At 38.8% G+C, this 18,136-nt stretch overlaps 1 protein-coding gene across 2 annotated transcripts; it reads left to right on the forward strand.

The window, feature by feature from the left end:
* Positions 1-704: 704 nt before the first annotated feature.
* On the forward strand, positions 705-10,698 carry PFDN4 (prefoldin subunit 4). Of its 2 annotated transcripts, none has more exons than XM_032218946.1 (4): positions 705-805; positions 8,111-8,218; positions 9,171-9,311; positions 10,340-10,698. In XM_032218946.1, the coding sequence occupies exons 1-4, from the start codon at positions 782-784 to the stop codon at positions 10,469-10,471; spliced, it is 405 nt and encodes a 134-aa protein (XP_032074837.1). In that variant the 5' UTR covers positions 705-781; the 3' UTR covers positions 10,472-10,698. The 2 variants fall into 2 exon arrangements, with proteins under 2 accessions (XP_032074837.1, XP_032074839.1); XM_032218948.1 differs by lacking the exon at positions 705-805 and adding an exon at positions 831-1,021.
* The last annotated feature ends 7,438 nt before the right edge of the window (positions 10,699-18,136 follow it).

Raw genomic sequence — 18,136 nt, forward strand, 5'->3', positions numbered from 1 at the left:
CATCAGTGCTAATAAGGAGTGGAGAGAGCAAACCCCACTCAACATCAGCACACTGATGATGTTACCTAGTTGGGTAATGAAACGTCTGCAGGAAAACCACCAAGTTCAGAGTATCAAGGGCCCCTCATTTCAGCCCTGAGCTACAAATAATCTCCTTTATTGGTAAAACAAATTAAATCATTCCAAGGCACTCTCTTTCAATCCTAACACGCCACACAAGGTTATTGTAGTGGGGGGGGGGGGGAAGGAGGAAGGACTTATATATCCCCCATCTTGAATTACTCATAAAGTAATAAAAATGAACTAAAAATCAGATAGGTAGGTACCAATAAAGGCAGCTGCAGGGTTGTGCTCATGTGCTGCGTGCACTTGAATGGGAAAAAGAATTTCCCTTTATTACTAGGTTGCAAAATAAGATTTTTTTTCCTTTTCCTTCCTTTTCCATCATTAACAAGGACGCTGCGCCCTCTGCCGGTTCTCGCCAGCATCACAACCTGCCTACATTTTCCAACCTCCCGCTGCTCTCCGCCCTCCTCCTCTAGCCCCTCTTTTGGGCTATACCAACTATCCTCGAGGTGAGGGGAGTTGGAAGTTGCGTCTTCCCTCAAACGGAGCGCCGAAGCCGCGTCTTTCCTCAAACTGAACGCTGAAGCCGCTCCCTTTCACTGCGACTCGGACGAACAGGCGCAGCAGATAAAACAGGAGAGAAAGAGAGAGAGAGAGCCTCGGCCAAATGGGAAACCTCCCCGTCTAGAAAGGAGTAGGTGGCTTAGTCCACAACATGGCGGCCACCATGAAGAAAGCGGTGAGAGTGCTGGGGAGGGCAGGAGAGCGAACTCGGGGTGGAGTGGCGGCTGTTCTACTGTCTTAGCTCCCCCCCTCCTCCCCCCGCGGGATGCTTTCGCCGGCGTTTTCCTCAGTGGAAGCTGAGGAGCGGGAAGAGGCCGGAGAGCGTCCGGCGGGAAGGCCTTAGGCCTGGACAGGCGGAGGCCGTGAGCGTCGTGACCTGCCCGAAATGGAGGCGCGTTGAAGGGGGTGGGGGGCTCCCACATTTATTTATTTATTTTTGCCCTGAAATGAGTGTGACGTCCGGTAACTCCCAACCGGGCATCCCCAGCGTTTGGAGAGAGATGCGAGGTGGGAGATGGCGCCAAGGCGGGGCCTCATTCGGCGGCGTCAAACTCTTGGCCGCCTGTAGAGGGCGCCGTAGAGCTCGCCGCGGCCTTCCGCGGACAGGGAGTGGAGACCACGAGGAAATCCTTGGAAGTTTCCACCCTCCCTCCCCCCCAAAAAAGTGGCATAATTAAAGCACTTTTCTGGTCCGAGGCAGATAAATTAGTGTAGGAATGGTCAATGAGCCCAGCTCAACTGAAAAGAGGCTTTTCGTTGGTGTCGCCCCCCCCCCCCCCCCCCCCCGTTAATTTGGGAATGCATGGAGACTCTCCTGTCTTCCAATGTCAAAGTCTGGTCTTGGGGTCTAGACTTAGGTGTGCTACTGGCATTCCTCCCCCATGTGCACCTCAGTAAGTAGCAGCACTCCACCGATGCTTGGAGGTCAAGCATTGGTGGACGTGTTTGGTGCTATTGGGGAGCCCATTGCAGTGCTGGGTGCGAGCTTTGCCCCTTTGGTGGGTAGGTGCACCATTTTGACTTACAGAACTGAGAGGCAGCAGATTGGGTTAATAATGGTTCAAGTGTTGGGGTGGAAACTGGGAGACTCTTGATTTCTAGTTTTGGCTTCGGAATAAAAAGCCATTTGGGTGACTTTGGGCCAGTCAGTTTTTCTCAGCCCAATCCAACTCATTTAGATAGCCTTTATTGTCCTTGTACGTATGTGTACAATCAAATATCGTAGGATTCTTGTGGGGCGAAATAGAGCATCCGATATGTACAGCACCTTGAATGGATAAAAAATAAAAGGATAAAAAAAATAGGACAGGGCTTGTGTCATTGTACATCATGTATACAATGAAATTGATTATTGTAGGATTCTTGTGGGGGAAAATAGAGCATCTGATAGGTACATCGCCTTGAATGGATAAAAAATAAAATAAAGATAGGATAAAGATAAATAAATAGGACAGGCCTTGTGTCATTGTGCACTCCCCCTGTTCCCATCCCACAGACCTGATTAATATTTGGTTGGGGGACTAGGAACTCTCGTAAGTGTAAACAGAACTAAAAGGTAAAAACTGTACAGTCATTAATGCTCTCTAAGCTTGGTTGTTTGTTTGCCTGGCTAATGAAACTTCTGCAAGCAAACCATCAAACTCGCAGAGCACCAAGGTTTCAGCAGTTGAATCATGAACTACATATATTCTCTTCCATTTGAAAAAAATAATAATAACTAGCAATAAAGCAATCATCAATTAGTCCCTACCCAAAAAGTGCTTTCCAGGATATGAACGTAAACTCATTAGGATGAATTCATTGGCCAACACTTTTTCAACACAGCCTCAGCTTAGGAGACTTTACCCTTTTGTTAACCCCATGCTTTGAAAGGGTTACTATTTTGTGCATTTTCTATTTAGGCTTCCTTGCTTTGGATTTAAACATACTTCAAAATAATCCCTGTGTTGACTGAATGTATTTTATTAAACTGGTTTTAAGAATAAGTTAATTTTGGTGTGCAAAAACATTACCTTTATATATATATGATCAAACCCAGTTAACTTGGTTGCCCTGAGACAAGTTGACCTTTTACTTTGCAACAAAATTGCAAAGTAAATAAATAATAATAATAAAATAATTTATTAGAATAGAATAGAATAACAGAGTTGGAATAGACCTTGGAGGTCTTCTAGTCCAACCCCTTGTTTAGACAGGAAACCCTACACCACTTTTATTTTTATTTTATAAATAATAGCAATAGCAGTAGACTTATATACCGCTTCATAGGGCTTTCAGCCCTCTCTAAGCGGTTTACAGAGTCAGCATATTGCCCCCAACAACAATCTGGGTCCTCATTTTACCCACCTCGGAAGGATGGACGGCTGAATCAACCTTGAGCCGGTGAGATTTGAACCGCTGAGCTGCTGATCTAGCAGTAGCCTGCAGTGCTGCATTTAACCACTGCGCCACCTTGGCTCTAATAAATAATATATTTATTATATTTATTATAAATAATAAAAATAATTAAACATTCAGCTGTGACTTTAGGGGCAAAGGATAGAATCTTGCTTTAAAAAATATGTTTACAAAGAGTCTAAGTCATCCAGACAGAGATGTTGGGGAGTTACAACATGGCGACTGGACTTATTTTCTTTTGCTTTGAAAGTTTCACTTCTAATAGCAATAGCACTTAGACTTACTGTATTTTTCGGAGTATAAAACGTACCGGAGTATAAGACGCACCAAGGTTTTGAAGAGGCAAATTTTTAAAAAAAAGTTTTGCACTCTGCAAAACCTCCCAAAAGCGGCCTGTTTTTCACGAAAATGGGCCCAATTTTTGTCAAAAAGGGCATTAGGAAGCTCATAGAGTGCTCCTGAGGACACGGGGGGGGGGGAATTGAACAAAAAAAACGGGCTGGTTTTTTTGCTCATTTCTGCCCTCCCCAGTCCCCAGGAGCTCTCTGAAAGCCTTCTACCAGCTATGCATGGCCATATTGGTGAAGGGGGTGGGGTTTCAGGAGGCAAAAAATGCTGTATTCAGTGTATAAGATGCACCCAGATTTTCAGGCTCTTTTTTGAGGGAAAGGTGTGTGTCTTATACTCAGAAAAATGTGGTATATACCACTTCACAGTGCTTTACAGCCCTCTCGAAGCAGTTTACAGAGTTAGCATATTGCCCCCAATAATCTGGGTCCTCATTTTACCCACCTCGGAAGGATGGAAGGCTGAGTCAACCTTCAGCCTAGTGAGATTTGAACTGCCAAATTGCAAACAGCCAGCAGTCAGCAGAAGTAGCCTGAAGTACTGAACTCTAACCACTGTGCCCCTGCGGCTCATAAACTAGGCTTGTATTATGGGTTGCACTAGAAGACCTCCAATGTCCTTTCCAACACTATTATTCTGTTCTATGTTAGGGTTCTGGGCCCCCAATAATCTGGGTCCTCATTTTACCCACCTCGGAAGGATGAAAGACAGAGTCAACCTTGAGCCTGGTGAGATTCGATCTGCCAAACAGCTGGCAGCCGGTGAACAGCAGAAGTAGCCTGCAGTACTGCACTCTAACCACTGCACCACTGCAGCTCTATCTAAGTAATTTCTTCAGACTGAGCAGTTTGATTAGGGCAGGGGTCAGCAACCTTCGGCTGTGGAACCGCATGTGGCTCTTTCATCCCTCTGCTGCGGCTCCCTGTCACTGATCAGCTCCACAATTGATAGGGTTTTCAGTTAGGACAGATAGAGGAAAAAGGATGCCGCACTAGGAGACTCTATTGTGGGGGAACCGACTTCCGGTCAGCGGAGCAAAAAGGACACCACACTAGGAGCAAATTGTGATGGGGGAACCGGACTTCCAGTCAGCTCCAGAATTGAAGGGGGGGGGGCAGCTTCCCTTTGTGGCTCTTTGAGTGTTTAAGGTTGCCGAACCCTGTATTAGGGGAACCCAATATATATATGTCCTCCAGGGTGGTTTCATTTCTCATCTAATTTGAATAAGCTCATTAGGTGAGTAGGCAGAGACTTGTTAAGAGTTGGATTGCTCCTAAATCCTTTCTCCTAGATGGGTGGGTGAAGTTATGCTTTAAAATCAAAACCATAAAAAGAGAATATAACTTTTCATTTATTCGCCACTAATGTTTTGGTTATTTGCTTAGTTTTATAGGAAAAAACTGATTTTTCAGTCAAACTAAGTAATTTTATAAAACTTTTCAATCAGTGTTCAAGGCCAGTTTCAGTCAAACTGCTGAGCAATAAGCAAATGGCAACTAATGCATTAACTTATTTTACCATACAGGTAGTGTAAAGATAGATAGATAGATAGATAGATAGATAGATAGATAGATAGATAGATAGATAGATAGATAGATAGATAGATAGATAGATAGATAGATAGATGATAGATGATAGATAGATAGATGATAGATATAGATATAGATATATTTGTAGTTCAAAAGAGAGCATGAAGTTGAAGAAATACACATTACGGTGGTTCCCAAACTTTTTCAGTCCACTGCCCCCTTGGTGTTACAAACTGATCTTCAGTGCCCTCCACCCAGTGGTGGAATTCAATTTTTTTTAATACCGGTTCTGTGGGCGTGGCCTGGTGGGTGTGGCTGGGGGGGTCATGTGACTGGGTGGTTTGCACGACGGAAGGAAGATAGTAACAGTAAAATTCAAAACAGTAACAATTAATTGCATATTTATTCAAAATCCAATTTAAAAACATTTTTAGTTAATGTTAATTCAACAAAATTATTGAACATGATCCAGTGATACCAGGTTTTCAAAGTCTGATAGTCATTTATCAAGAACCTTAGTAACTTAGTAAACTCAGTAAAATTTAGTAACTACTTCACTGTTCAGTAAATTCTGTATAATACAATACATGCCTGATCGTTCACACACAAACTGCTGCCTTTTTCCCCTTCAAAATAACAGGGTGAGGTGGGGGTAGAGAAAGAAGAAGACTTTGTTCTGTGGTATCTGCCATTTCAGAAATGCTCATTAGGCTGCTTCACGTGATCAGTCTTTCCATATTCCTCAATATATTGGTGCCCAGCAACTGGTCAAAACCCCAGTAGTACTTATGGAGCTGTAGATTATACTATGGCAAAATACAAGCCTTGCAGCTCATGTATACTCACACAACATAAGAATGATGCCATTATCCAGGTTTATCTGTGACAAAGGTCTCACTGTGCATAAATATCAAGATAGGAAGGGCACTTTATTAAAAAAAACTGGAGTGTTTTGACTCAATTTGGTTATAAAACATCTTGTTTTGCATACTGGCAACATTTAGACAGCATTTTCTTCTAATATGGGACGTTCTATCATAATTTTGTTTTGCTTTGCTTTGCTTTGCTTTTTCCTGTATGTGACAATATCCAACTTTAGACAGTAATTAGACCACTTTTTCATTTACTTTTTTAAAAACAGTATATGTTGGAAATGCTTATTCCTTTTCCACAATCTCCCCTATATTTCAGCCTTCAATGAGATTATTTTGCAACTCAAAATTTGAGAAACCACCCCAAGTGCCTTTCCTCCCACTCCTTGCTTTTAAGGCCACCGCTAAGAATGGAGCGAGGAGGCAGAGGGGGGCTAGCCTCTCTCCCCCCCCCCACATGTTTATCTGTGTTGTATTTCTAAGGTGGGAGGGGTAGAGATAGGCGAGAATGGCACGTCCGTGTGGAGCGGGTGCAAGAGGGATTGGGGGGGTGGCTCCGTTGCACAGGTGTGCCATGGCGCAATCCTCACAGAGGCGGCTTGCAGCACAGGCCCGAAAAGGGAGTCAGAAGTAAAGCCATTTATAAAAGCGCAAAAGAGGCAGGCAGGTGAGCACTCTCATGCAGTGACATCGGACTCGCTGCGTAATGCAGCGCCAATTCCCAATCCCTGAAATGCAGGCCCATGGACAGCCCCGTTCAATCCCACATCTCTTCTCCGTGCACAGCACATGCAGACTCGTATCAGAGGAGAAATGCAGGCCAAAGGCTCTTCTCTTCTTTCTCTGCCCACCTTTTGCCCCCCCCTCCCCTGCCTGACATGCTTGTATGCCTCCTGAATGAGCAAGTGAGCGAGTGAAAAATCCTTCCAGTCTTTCGGACATTAGACTGAATTTCACCCCTGCCGGAAGTGCTCAGCTGACTGGTGGCCAACAGAGCCCCAGCCAAAATTGCGCCCTGCGAGGGGGCCACCTCCAGCACTCCTCTGACACATCCCTTGCCTCTTAGCACCCCCCCCGCCCCCTTGCCTCTTAGCACCCCCCTAAGTCATCCCATCGCCCCCCAGGGGGCAGTACCGCCCACTTTGGGAACCGCTGCATTAGATTGTCTAACTAACTGCATTAGATTGATGCTGATCTTGGGATTACTTTTCTTTGCTCCAAATTATTGAGGGAGAAAACCGATTCATTGTTCCATATTTATTCTGTTCTTCTGCCCTTTTTATTTGTAGTAGAATATTCTGTGGAATTCTTGGTGTTCTTTCTGAGTTTGGTTGCTTGCTTGTAGGCATTTCATTCTCTGCCTAGGTAACATTATCATTGATAGTAAAGGGGAGTTGCTTCTTGTTTATATACAGTAGCTTGTTCTTCCAGTGTTGGGGTGTGTATGGTTTTCTCCTTGGGAGTTCCTTGATTAGGGTATTGTTTGCTGCTTTATTGTTTGTCTGGTGTTAATGCCTGCTTATCTGAATGCTGCTATTGGAGATGATACTGTAAGTCCTGGTCTTTGTTTCCTTCTTCTTTTTGTTGTCTCTTTTGACTGACATGTAAATATGCTTTTTCTATGTGTTTTATTGATGGATGGTTGGTCTGCCAAACTCACAGGAATTCCCTAGTGTTTTGGATTTAGTTTGATCTAGAATGCTCACTGTTTTCTCCTTGAAAATATGATTGAGTCTGTCCATATGTTGTGAGAGTAAGGAACTATTACTATTTTTCTATTGCAGTTGATTTGTTGTGTATTTTCTATTTTTATGGACATACAGTTCTCCTATTATTCATTAGTCTATCCCCTCTATCCCCAATTTAAAATAATGGCATAGTTCAACTGTAGCATAATAACATTGTGAGGTTTGTTTGCCTTTTATTGTAGAGTCATCTGAGACATCTATTGTATTTAGCATTATATGCAGTCTTAGCTATTTTGATTTGGTCAGCTAAATATGCCCTAGCTTAATGCTTTATATGAATCAGGCCACTATGACTTGTTTTGTTTATGATCTCAGGTGTTTCCTATGGTTACAATTGTGTATGCAAATATCCTAAGGACTTTTCCTTATACTCTCCCTATACTCCTTGTCTGTCAATGTTGTGCTTTCGTTCTGCCAACATCTTATCTGTATTGAATATGTAATCACTTCCTGTCTTAGAACATAACCTGATTATTCTCCGACAAGCTAAAATAATGGTGTGTATGATGTAACCTCGTTTAACTGAAAAAAGCGGATTATTATTCACATGCAATATATTTGAGGAGCTCTTTTGTTTTTTGTATAGGCAGCAGAAGACGTTAATGTTACTTTTGAAGATCAGCAGAAAATCAACAAGTTTGCTAGAAACACCAGTAGAATTACAGAACTTAAAGAAGAAATAGATGATAAGAAGGTAACGAAAATCAGACCGTTCCCAAATCAAATCAAATAAATACTTTTTCTGTAAGGTTAATTGGCAAAAATGTGTGTGCTACTATCCAAAGCCTTATTCTTTGGTTCATTTGTGTGCCGGTGGTATTCAGGAGAACTAGCAATGGTATAAATAGTAAAAGGTCAGATTTCTCTCACTGATTTAGCAGAGTGGGAAGAAATTTGCAGTAGAAATATTTCTTCTACCAGGTTATAATATTATTGACATATATTTCTTCTTTTAGCTAATTGTGTTAGATGAAGTTTGATGTGGTCTCAAATTGGCCACAAAAGTTTTCAGAATTGCTGGAAGTTGAATAGTGTACAAATGTTATTAATTATCAGTAGTAGTAACTCATTTCTCCCACAAAATTAAACATAACCATACTTTATTTTTCCCCTGCAAGAGAGAGACTCTTTCAGTATTCTGCCATATTCTACATTTCTCTGAACATGGATACTTTTTTTAAGGATAAGTCAACCATACAGCCATATAGTTAAAGAGAGCATTTTAAATCTAAGTAAGGATTTTGTCAAACCGATATGACTGTGTGGAAATTAAAATCAATTCAGTCAAGTCACCAAATTGAATCATGAGACTGGGTGTTTCAAAATCAGTTTAAATCAACTCACCCTGTAGAATCATATTGACAGTTCATGGGCCTTTAAAACATATCACTGTATTTTAATCACTTAAATTTATCTTTTTCAGTGTTGAGAGATAGCTGCTAGGGCTAGCTGGTTCTACTCTTTTGAATTTTGTTCTAAAGCTGTTTCTAAGATAGTCACAGCTAGTTTAGAATTGCATGCAAACATTGATACATAAATATGTGTGTGTGTTTGTGTGCATGAACATATTATTTTAAATTGAATTACAATCCATATCATGATGGCTAAATCATGATGGGGAAAATAACTTGATTTCTTAAACACAGAAACAGCTCCAGAACCTGCAAGATGCCTGTGATGACATTCTGGTGCTTGACGATGATTCATTATTGATACCATATCAAATTGGAGATGTCTTCATTAGTCACCCCCAAGTTGAAACAGAAGAGATGTTGGAGGAGGCAAAGGTATGTTCTGTTCCTTGTGCTAGTTCTGTGGCTCTTTTAAGATATTGCAGCAAGAAAAGTGGGGGGACGTGATTTGGCAAATGTTTTTCCATTTCCAAATGTTTTTCCAAATCTCGAGTCCCCTCAGGGAAAAGGGCGGCCTACAAATATTAATAAAATCTACAATTTAAAAAAAAAAAAACAATTTCCAGGTAGTCTTCTTTCTTCTATTGTATCTATAAATGAATCACTTTTTTTCTTGCTCTCAACAATTTCTCAGCATCACAGTTCAAAGACATTGATTTGTTGTTGTTTTTGTTCAGTGCTTCTGATTGCCAACTTTCACAGCTATGAAAACCATGACTTGGCAATGTGTATCTTTGTCATCAATGTGATGTTCTCTGATATTGAGCATAAGATTGGTTTTTGCACTCTCATTTTTCAACTTCAACAAAAGATTCATGAAAACTTTCTTCTTTCCAGCCACTAAAATAATAACATCAGCATATCTCTATGTTTTCTATATCCTGGCAATGTTAACACTATCTTCTGTTTCTTTCAGTCTCATGATAAGTCCAGCACATACATTGAATATATAGAATGACAATATTTAACTTTGGTGCACTGCTTTTCCAGTTTTGCACTTATGAATGGCTCCATATTCCATTCTAATTGTTTTCTTAACCGCATAGTAATTTATGCATAGTGTTGTCCAGATAAAGCATTCATGCTAGAGTAACATTAAAATACCCATGGTAAAAATAATAATATATATAAAAACTTCAAATTGGGTGAAACATTTTAAGTATGCAGATAAGGTGGTCTGATGGATTCACATTTTTAAAAACTGTCTATAACTTGTGATCTTCTGAATCAGAAGTCTAATCAATAAAGGAAAAAAAGTTGTTTTAGCTGTTAAACAAATATGCTACTCTTTAAGGTGAAACAGAATCTTTATTGATTTTGCTGTAATAGATGGAATGTTTGGAAGGGAAAATGTATCCTTGAAATCTTTACTTAACATTTTTCCATTTTTTTTTCTTTGACAGAAAAACTTACAGGAAGAAATAGGAACTTTGGAGGCACAAGTGGAATCCATCCAAAAAGTATTATCAGATCTTAAAGTCCAGCTTTATGCAAAGTTTGGCAACAATATAAATCTCGAGGCAGACGATAATTAAATAGGAATAGAAATAGCATTGGATGTTTTTGTATTAATTATTTTTGCTTCGTGGTCAATTTTTTTGAGAAACCCCGCTTTTCTTTAATTTCATTTTTGTTTCATGTATTTAATTACATACATTCTTATTTATATGTTTAAACACATTTGTCCAAATTTTCTGGTGTGTTATTAAAGATGGGTGCTTAAAAGTTTACTGAAAAAAGTAATAAAGCTCACAGAAATACATTCTCTTTTCATGCCTATATTTTACATTTTAGGAAAAAAACATTTTTAAATGTTAGCTCATTGAGAAATGAATTATAAACAGTTTTAATATATAACAAAAATTATCACCCAAAACACATCTTTGAAAGAGATAAGAAAGCTTAAAAATCAGTTCTGTAGACCAGCCTAATCCAATAGAAGATTCTTTCCAAGAGGAAAAAATATACAGGTGAAACTTGAAAAATTAGAATATCGTGCAAAAGTTCATTTATAATGCAACTTAAAAGGTGAAACTAATATATGAGATAAGACTCATTACATGCAAAGCAAGGTAGTTCAAGCCGTGATTTGTCATAATTGTGATGATTATGGTGTACAGCTCATGAAAACCCCAAATCCACCATCTCAGAAAATTAGAATATTACATGCACTCAATAAAACAAGGATTGTACCTAGAACAATATCGGACCTCTGAAAAGTATAACCATGCATATGTATTCAGTATTTGGTTTGGGCCCCTTTTGCAGCAATTACTCCCTCAATGTGGCGTGGCATGGAAGCTATCAGCCTGTGGCATTGCTGAGGTGTTATGGAAGACTGGGATGCTTCAATAGCGGCCTTCAGCTCTTCTGCATTGTTCGGTCTCATGTCTCTCATCTTTCTCTTGGCAATGCCCCATAGATTCTCTATGGGGTTCAAGTCAGGTGAGTTTGCTGGCCAATCAAGCACAGTAATCCCACGGTCATTGAACCAGGTTTTGGTGCTTTTGGCAGTGTGGGCAGCTGGAAAATGAAGTCAGCATCCCCATAAATCTCGTCTGCAGAAGGAAGCATGAAGTGCTCCAAAATCTCGGTAGACTGCTGCGTTGACCCTGGTCTTAATGAAGCACAGTGGTCCAAAGTCCTGTTGCTCAGTGGTCCAAAGTCCTCTTTTCTGATAAGAGCAACTTTTGCATCTCATTTGGAAACCAAGGACCCAGAGTATGGAGGAAGAATGGCGAGGCCAATCAAGCACAGTAATCCCACGGTCATTGAACCAGTTTTTGGTGCTTTTGACAAAAGCAATACAATATTTGTTCTTATTGAATGGTTTAAAGGCTGGATATTGATTTCACATGTTTATTACTAAAGGATACAGCCCATAATATTTCGGCCCATGTGCGATTCTACTCTGAGATCAAGTGCTTTAGGGATAAAAAGCCAGTTTAGAAAAGGAAAATTTACATTCTATTTATATATATATATTTTCTTATTTTAATATTGTATGCCACAAATTAAATATTGCCTTATTTTTAAGCGTACTTAGCAACCGAAATTCAGTAAATTAAGTAGGCAGGTTTCATAGATAATAGGGTTTATAGGTTTAGTTGTTTAGGCTGTATAGATTCCATATAATTTTCATGTTATGACGAATCTACAGTATGTACAACTTGATGCTTTATTACTTTTTATTGTATTTTTTATACTGGTCATAATAAAGTATTCTAAAGAAAACAGGAGGACAGAGGATTGGATCTGGAGAAATAAAAGATAATAAGGCATTTTGCTTTTGTTGTATGAAGTAATCTCAGGTAATTTTTTAAAACTAGAATTCAAATTTGATGTGACTCATGTGCATCTAGATTAAGTTTAGCAAGGAATTCTGAACTGTAGGATGCATCCTGTGCATTATATTTAGGTATTTGTGATGAAATACACATTTTAAAATGAACATTCCCTAATATGCTATTAATTATAATAATATTACAGTTTTGCTATATACTTCCACCATCTTCCCATGTTTTAATTTTTTTTAATGTAGGAACATTATAATGTATAATATAATACAGTTAAATACTTTAAGAAAGAGATAGAAGTTTGCTTTTAGGGCACTTGGGAACATAGGTATTAATAGTATTAAGCCAACATACAGTACATACAGAAAATCCGGTAATAGTTATAAAAATTGCTAAGATCTGACTATTCTTAATCCTTTGTTCTTTTCAGCAAATTAAATTGCTGTTACTTGGATTTTCCAAAAGATGGCACTATAGTGCCAGCAATCCCAAGTCTCAAGAAGAAAATTATTGCTCTAAAATAGTTTCATTTGACAAAAAAAAATTGCTAATAACAGTTTTGGGTTAGAAGTATAACATTGTCCTCTGGCATCCTTTTTGCCCACAACAGTTTTGATGTGAAAATTTTGTCCCAGTACTAACTTGTCAGTGTTGGCTGGCTTGTCACTCATTATATTGTTCCTTATGGGAAAAAAATTGGTATTCATCATTTTTTGGTACTCATCGTGCCTCCCAGATAAAATTAACGATGGGTACCGAGGTACCACTGTATGTAAGTAGATTGTAATACTTTCTCAGCACACATCAATACCACATACTCTGTTGCTATTTAAATGCAAGTGATAAAGTCTAGAAAAATTAAAAGATGCAAACCTTTGTGTCGATTTGATAGTTTTGCCTTTCAAAAGGCACATCTGGCTTCTTCCTATGAAGAAAACATTTAACTGCTGCTATGGAACAAAGATTGAAGAAACCTAATTTTGAATCAAGTAGAAGTTTTAATTTACAACTAAAATTAATTAAATGTTAATTTATGAAAGGCCAATATTGAATATAGCATTAGCACTTAGACATATACTGATTTACAGTACTTTACACCCCTCTGTAAGTGGTTTACAGAGTCAGGATATTGCCCCCAACGATGTGGGTTCTCATTTTACCCACCTCTGGAAGGATGGAAGGCTAAGTCTACATTGAGCCTGGTGAGATTTGAACTGCCAAATTGCAGGCAGCCGGCAGTCAAAACAAGTAGCCTGCAGTACTGTACTCTAACCACTATGCCATCATGGCTCATAATATGCTATCTTAAGATCATAATATGCTATCTTTTTTCACCACTTTCGAACTATATTATGTGCATGAAAAGGTTAGTAAGCCTGATTTATTGATGACTGATTGCTCCAGTGTTCCCCAAGGCCATTATTGCAAAACTTTGAAAGAAGGGCTGATTAACCTCTTGTTTCTGCAACTGTGTGAATTCACAGCAAACTTCAGATGTTCTATAACGGTGCTTTTGTAAATGCAAGCAATAACTTTATATTCCAACATAGGGATAAACTGACCCACCCATGATCCTCTAAGAAAGATGCCAAAAATCATATTTTACAATGCTGTGAAGATACACAATCGTTGAATCACCTTAAAATATTTTTGAATTTGAGACAGAGCCATAAATAAGTGTTCACTGATTGTAGGTTGTCATACTGGTAAATCCTTGAATTACGATCATTTGTTTAACAACTATTTTGTAGCAGCTCTGGAAAAAAGAGATTTAAGATCATCTTTGCACTTAACAACTGCCACAGATGGGATAAAATTTCAGGCATTTGATAACTGGCCTGTCTGTGGTAATTGCAGCATTTTGGATTTATGTAATCACAGTTTGCAACCTTCACAGGGAGCTTCTGACAAGCAAAGTCAATGGAGAAGCTAGAATTGTTTAACAACCACATAATTTTCTTAACAACTACAGCCAAAAAGGTGGTAAAATTGGATTGGACTTTCTTAAAGGCCACACTGCTTAGTGATAGAAGTTCCAGTTCCAATTGTGATCATAAGTCAAGGATTAAGTGCAGAGTTGAAAGTATGAATGAGGTGTTCCAAAATAAATAGGGTATGTTGTGAGTGGTCAACTTACAGGTATGTATAGTAACTACTCAATCTTGACTGATCTCAAAAAGCTAATCATGATTTTCCCCATTCAGAAGGTAGGAAATTCTCAGATGACTTGTATCAATATAAAATCACAATCCCATCAAATGCAATGTGTATATTTCCCCCAGACTCTAGGGTAAAACATCTAGTGACATTCAATCAGAGACAGAATCATCTTTGATTTCTTTGCTCTCAATGTTCTAGATAATAATAATAGTAATAGTCCAGTAATACATCTTTTGTATTTCCAATTAGAAATGCCAAACTGAATGTCCTTTCTCTGCCTTCACAGTATTTTTTTAAAAAAAATATCTTTATGGTATTTTTGTTGCAGGATATTTATCTCCGGATGGTTATCTCAGTGGTAGATTGGGAGCCAAGTTTATCATTTTTTTGTTGACTGAATAGGTGTCACTTGTGATATTTGTAAACTTAGACACCAAGCAGGCTTCAGACTATGGTCATGATTAATATAAGACAATTGTGCTGTCAAAGCTTGTGTGCATTAGCAGAAAAGCACATGCGTCAAAATAGAAGTTAACATGTCAAAAGGGAAAGAGCACCAGATGACAGACATCCAATCCATGCAAAATTGAGCACCTTTAACATTGCTTGATCTCAGTGTAAAGAATACACTGACTGTTGTTCCAACAAGCAAGTAACGTTAGAAACTTACCAAACAGTGGGTTCCTGATTAACTCATTTGAAATAATTAAACACTGCACTAATAAGGATTTCATTCCACCCTCAAGTACCCCATTTCTGTTTTGGCTGCAGAAGGTGCCATATTTCCCTAGGAATACAGGAATGAGAATTCTCCATTCTTAACATTCAGTCAGGATGAGGAGCACCAACTAAAAAAAATAAAAAATACAGGAAGTTGTAAAATTGGAAAAAGGCTGGGTACTTGGGTTTTATAGATGAACGTTTTTGCCTCTCTGAACTTGGATGTCTGTTTCCTCCTACAGGGCTATTGACTCAATAGATGTGTGATTCTTAAAAAAAAAAGCATCACAATAAACTTTAGTTGAAATGTTACCAAATGGGTGAAAACAAACTTTGGAGAAAGAATGTGTTGCTTTTCTACACACCCCAGCAGCCTGAGCGAACATAGCCAAAAGTGAGGAATGGCAGTCTCTGGTTTTTCTTCAGTTATTGTTTTTGTTATTATTTTATATTATTGCTTGTTTTTGTTATACTGTTGTTGTCGTTAAACCTTTGTGCTGAAAAAGAAAACATAACATAATATTTAATTAGAAAAGCATAGGGGCCCTAGTAATTTAAAACACACACACACACACACACACACAAACCTGCAGGCCTGAAATGATGGCAACTGAAATATAGTAACATTTGGCAAGCTAGAAGATCCTCAGCCCTGATATTGATTGTTTTTTAGACTTAGAACTCCTAACTATAAAACAGATAATTTTAGCAACTTGCTGTAATAGTCTGCTGATGGAAGTGACAATTATATGTACAAAAATATTTAGGTTTTCAATTATAGAACTACAATTATGGGGTTGACAATAAAGGGGAAAAATCCCTGTATTATTTTCAAAATACAATACAATACAATACAATACAATACAATACAATACAATTCAATACAATGGCAGAGTTGGAAGGGAACTTGGAGGTCTTCTAGTCCAACCCCCTGCCTAGGCAGGAAACCATATACCGTTTCAGACAAATGGCTATCCAACGTCTTTTTAAAGACTTCCAGTGTTGGGGCATTCACAACCTCTGGAGGCAAGCTGTTCCACTGATTAATTGTTCTAACTGTCAGGAAATTTCTCCTCAGTTCTAAGCTGCTTCTCTCCTTGATTAGTTTCCACCCATTGTTTCTTGTTCTACTCTCAGGTGCCTTGGAGAATAGTTTGACTCCCTCTTCTTTGTGGCAACCCCTGAGATATTGGGACACTGCTATCATGTTTCCCCTAGTTCTTCTTTCTCTTAAACTAAACATACCCAGTTTCTGCAATCATATGTTTTAGTCTCCAGTCCCCTAATCATCTTTGTTGCTCTTCTCTGCACTCTTTCCAGAGAAATATAAAAATATATGCTATAGTTTATCCAGCGCTGTTTAGGAGAATAGCTATGTATGAGTTCATAGTACATGAAATACACAGTGTTGCCATTTTCAAAGGCATTCCAGTTGCTTTCTTCTCTAAGCCTCATTCTAAATTCAACACAGAATTAGTGGAACAAATGAGAGGAAATAAGCATATATTTTTGCACTGAATGGATGGGGGAACTGCTTAAGGTTATTATTATAGGAGACTGACTTTGGAAAATGATCACCAGCTTTGTGAGTGTACCACAGATCCAAATGGATGAATAAAAGACAGGCCTTCTTCAAAAACTATTAAAATAAAATGCATTATTCATGGGGTGAGTTTAATAGTCATTACTGGAGGCTCAGACTGGTCATGAAAAAAATGAGTGTGATTTTTCTCTAGTGGATTAATTATTTAGAACAACTCACTAAATCATTCTCATTGTCCCTTTCTGTTTTCTTGTAAGCATCCAATATCTGGGCCTCTTGCAGACTGCATGCAGCTTGGATGCTCTTGATCAGTTCACTTTTAATTAGGGAAGCAACTTTTTCTAAAAATTAAAACTTCATACTTTCTAGCTTGAGATTCAATTTGTTTTTGTTGTCAGAAAACTTTGACTTCCTTCTTTCCCTCCCTCCCTCCCTCCTAACACTATTATATTTGTCAGCTTTCCAGCTTAGGGGGCATGGAAGGGGACCAAAATACTACATTTTTATGGAGCAATAAAGCCTGACATAGCTTTATTCTTTTATTATTCTTTTATTGTTTTTCTAGCTAAGTTTCATGTTTCAAGTTTTATCTATTTTTTAGGTTAAGGATTGTTTTATTACTGCATACCATTCTTGGGTTCTTCAAAAAGAAAGATAGTCCAATAATAACATCAACTGCATTATACTCATATTATCTTAAGTCTCATATTAATTATCTCTTTCATTTTTAAAATCCCTACATTCTTCTGCCATTTATTCTTCTGCCAGGGACATCCCAGTGTGATTGGCTACCAAAAAGGGCCAGCTAGTTCTCCAACAATTCTATTGAAGCTTCACCTCTTATTTTAGGTTACCATGCTTTGACTTTTTGAGAACTGTCCTACTGCTGACACCCCTTATGCAAAATTATATATCCTTGATGGCGAACCTATGGCACACATGCCCAAAGTGGCACATGAAGCTATGTCGCCTGGCACATGCGGTGTCATCTGTCCCTCTTCCGAGTTTCTGGCGTGCATGCACATGTGATGATCAGCTAGCTTTCATTCATGCGGCAGTGCTGGAAACTGGAAGAGCTGGTCTTCCATTTTCTGGCATGAGCATGAGTGCATGCGCACCAGTGACCAAAAGACTAGCTGTCCAGTGTGCATGCGCATGCCAAAAACCAAAAGTTCATTGACCAGTACACGCATGCCTCCTGGGCAGCTCCTCTTCCAGGTTGCAGCCCAGATGAGCGCCCGGTACTGAAAAGGTTCGCCATCAATGGGATATATAAACTTGCTAAGATCCTTGCCAAAACTGTAGTTTGGGAACAGCAAGATTTCATTCTAAATAGAGTTTCAAGAATTACAGACAAAAGATTAAATTAAAATCTAACCAAAGTCAGCATTTGGCACGATAAAATATTGGTCTTCAGCTCTAATAGGGAAACATTCAGATGTCTGCAACTACTTCATTTTATTTGAAAAGATGGAGCGAAA

Source organism: Thamnophis elegans, chromosome 5, assembly GCF_009769535.1.
Source record: "Thamnophis elegans isolate rThaEle1 chromosome 5, rThaEle1.pri, whole genome shotgun sequence".
Taxonomy (NCBI): domain Eukaryota; kingdom Metazoa; phylum Chordata; class Lepidosauria; order Squamata; family Colubridae; genus Thamnophis; species Thamnophis elegans.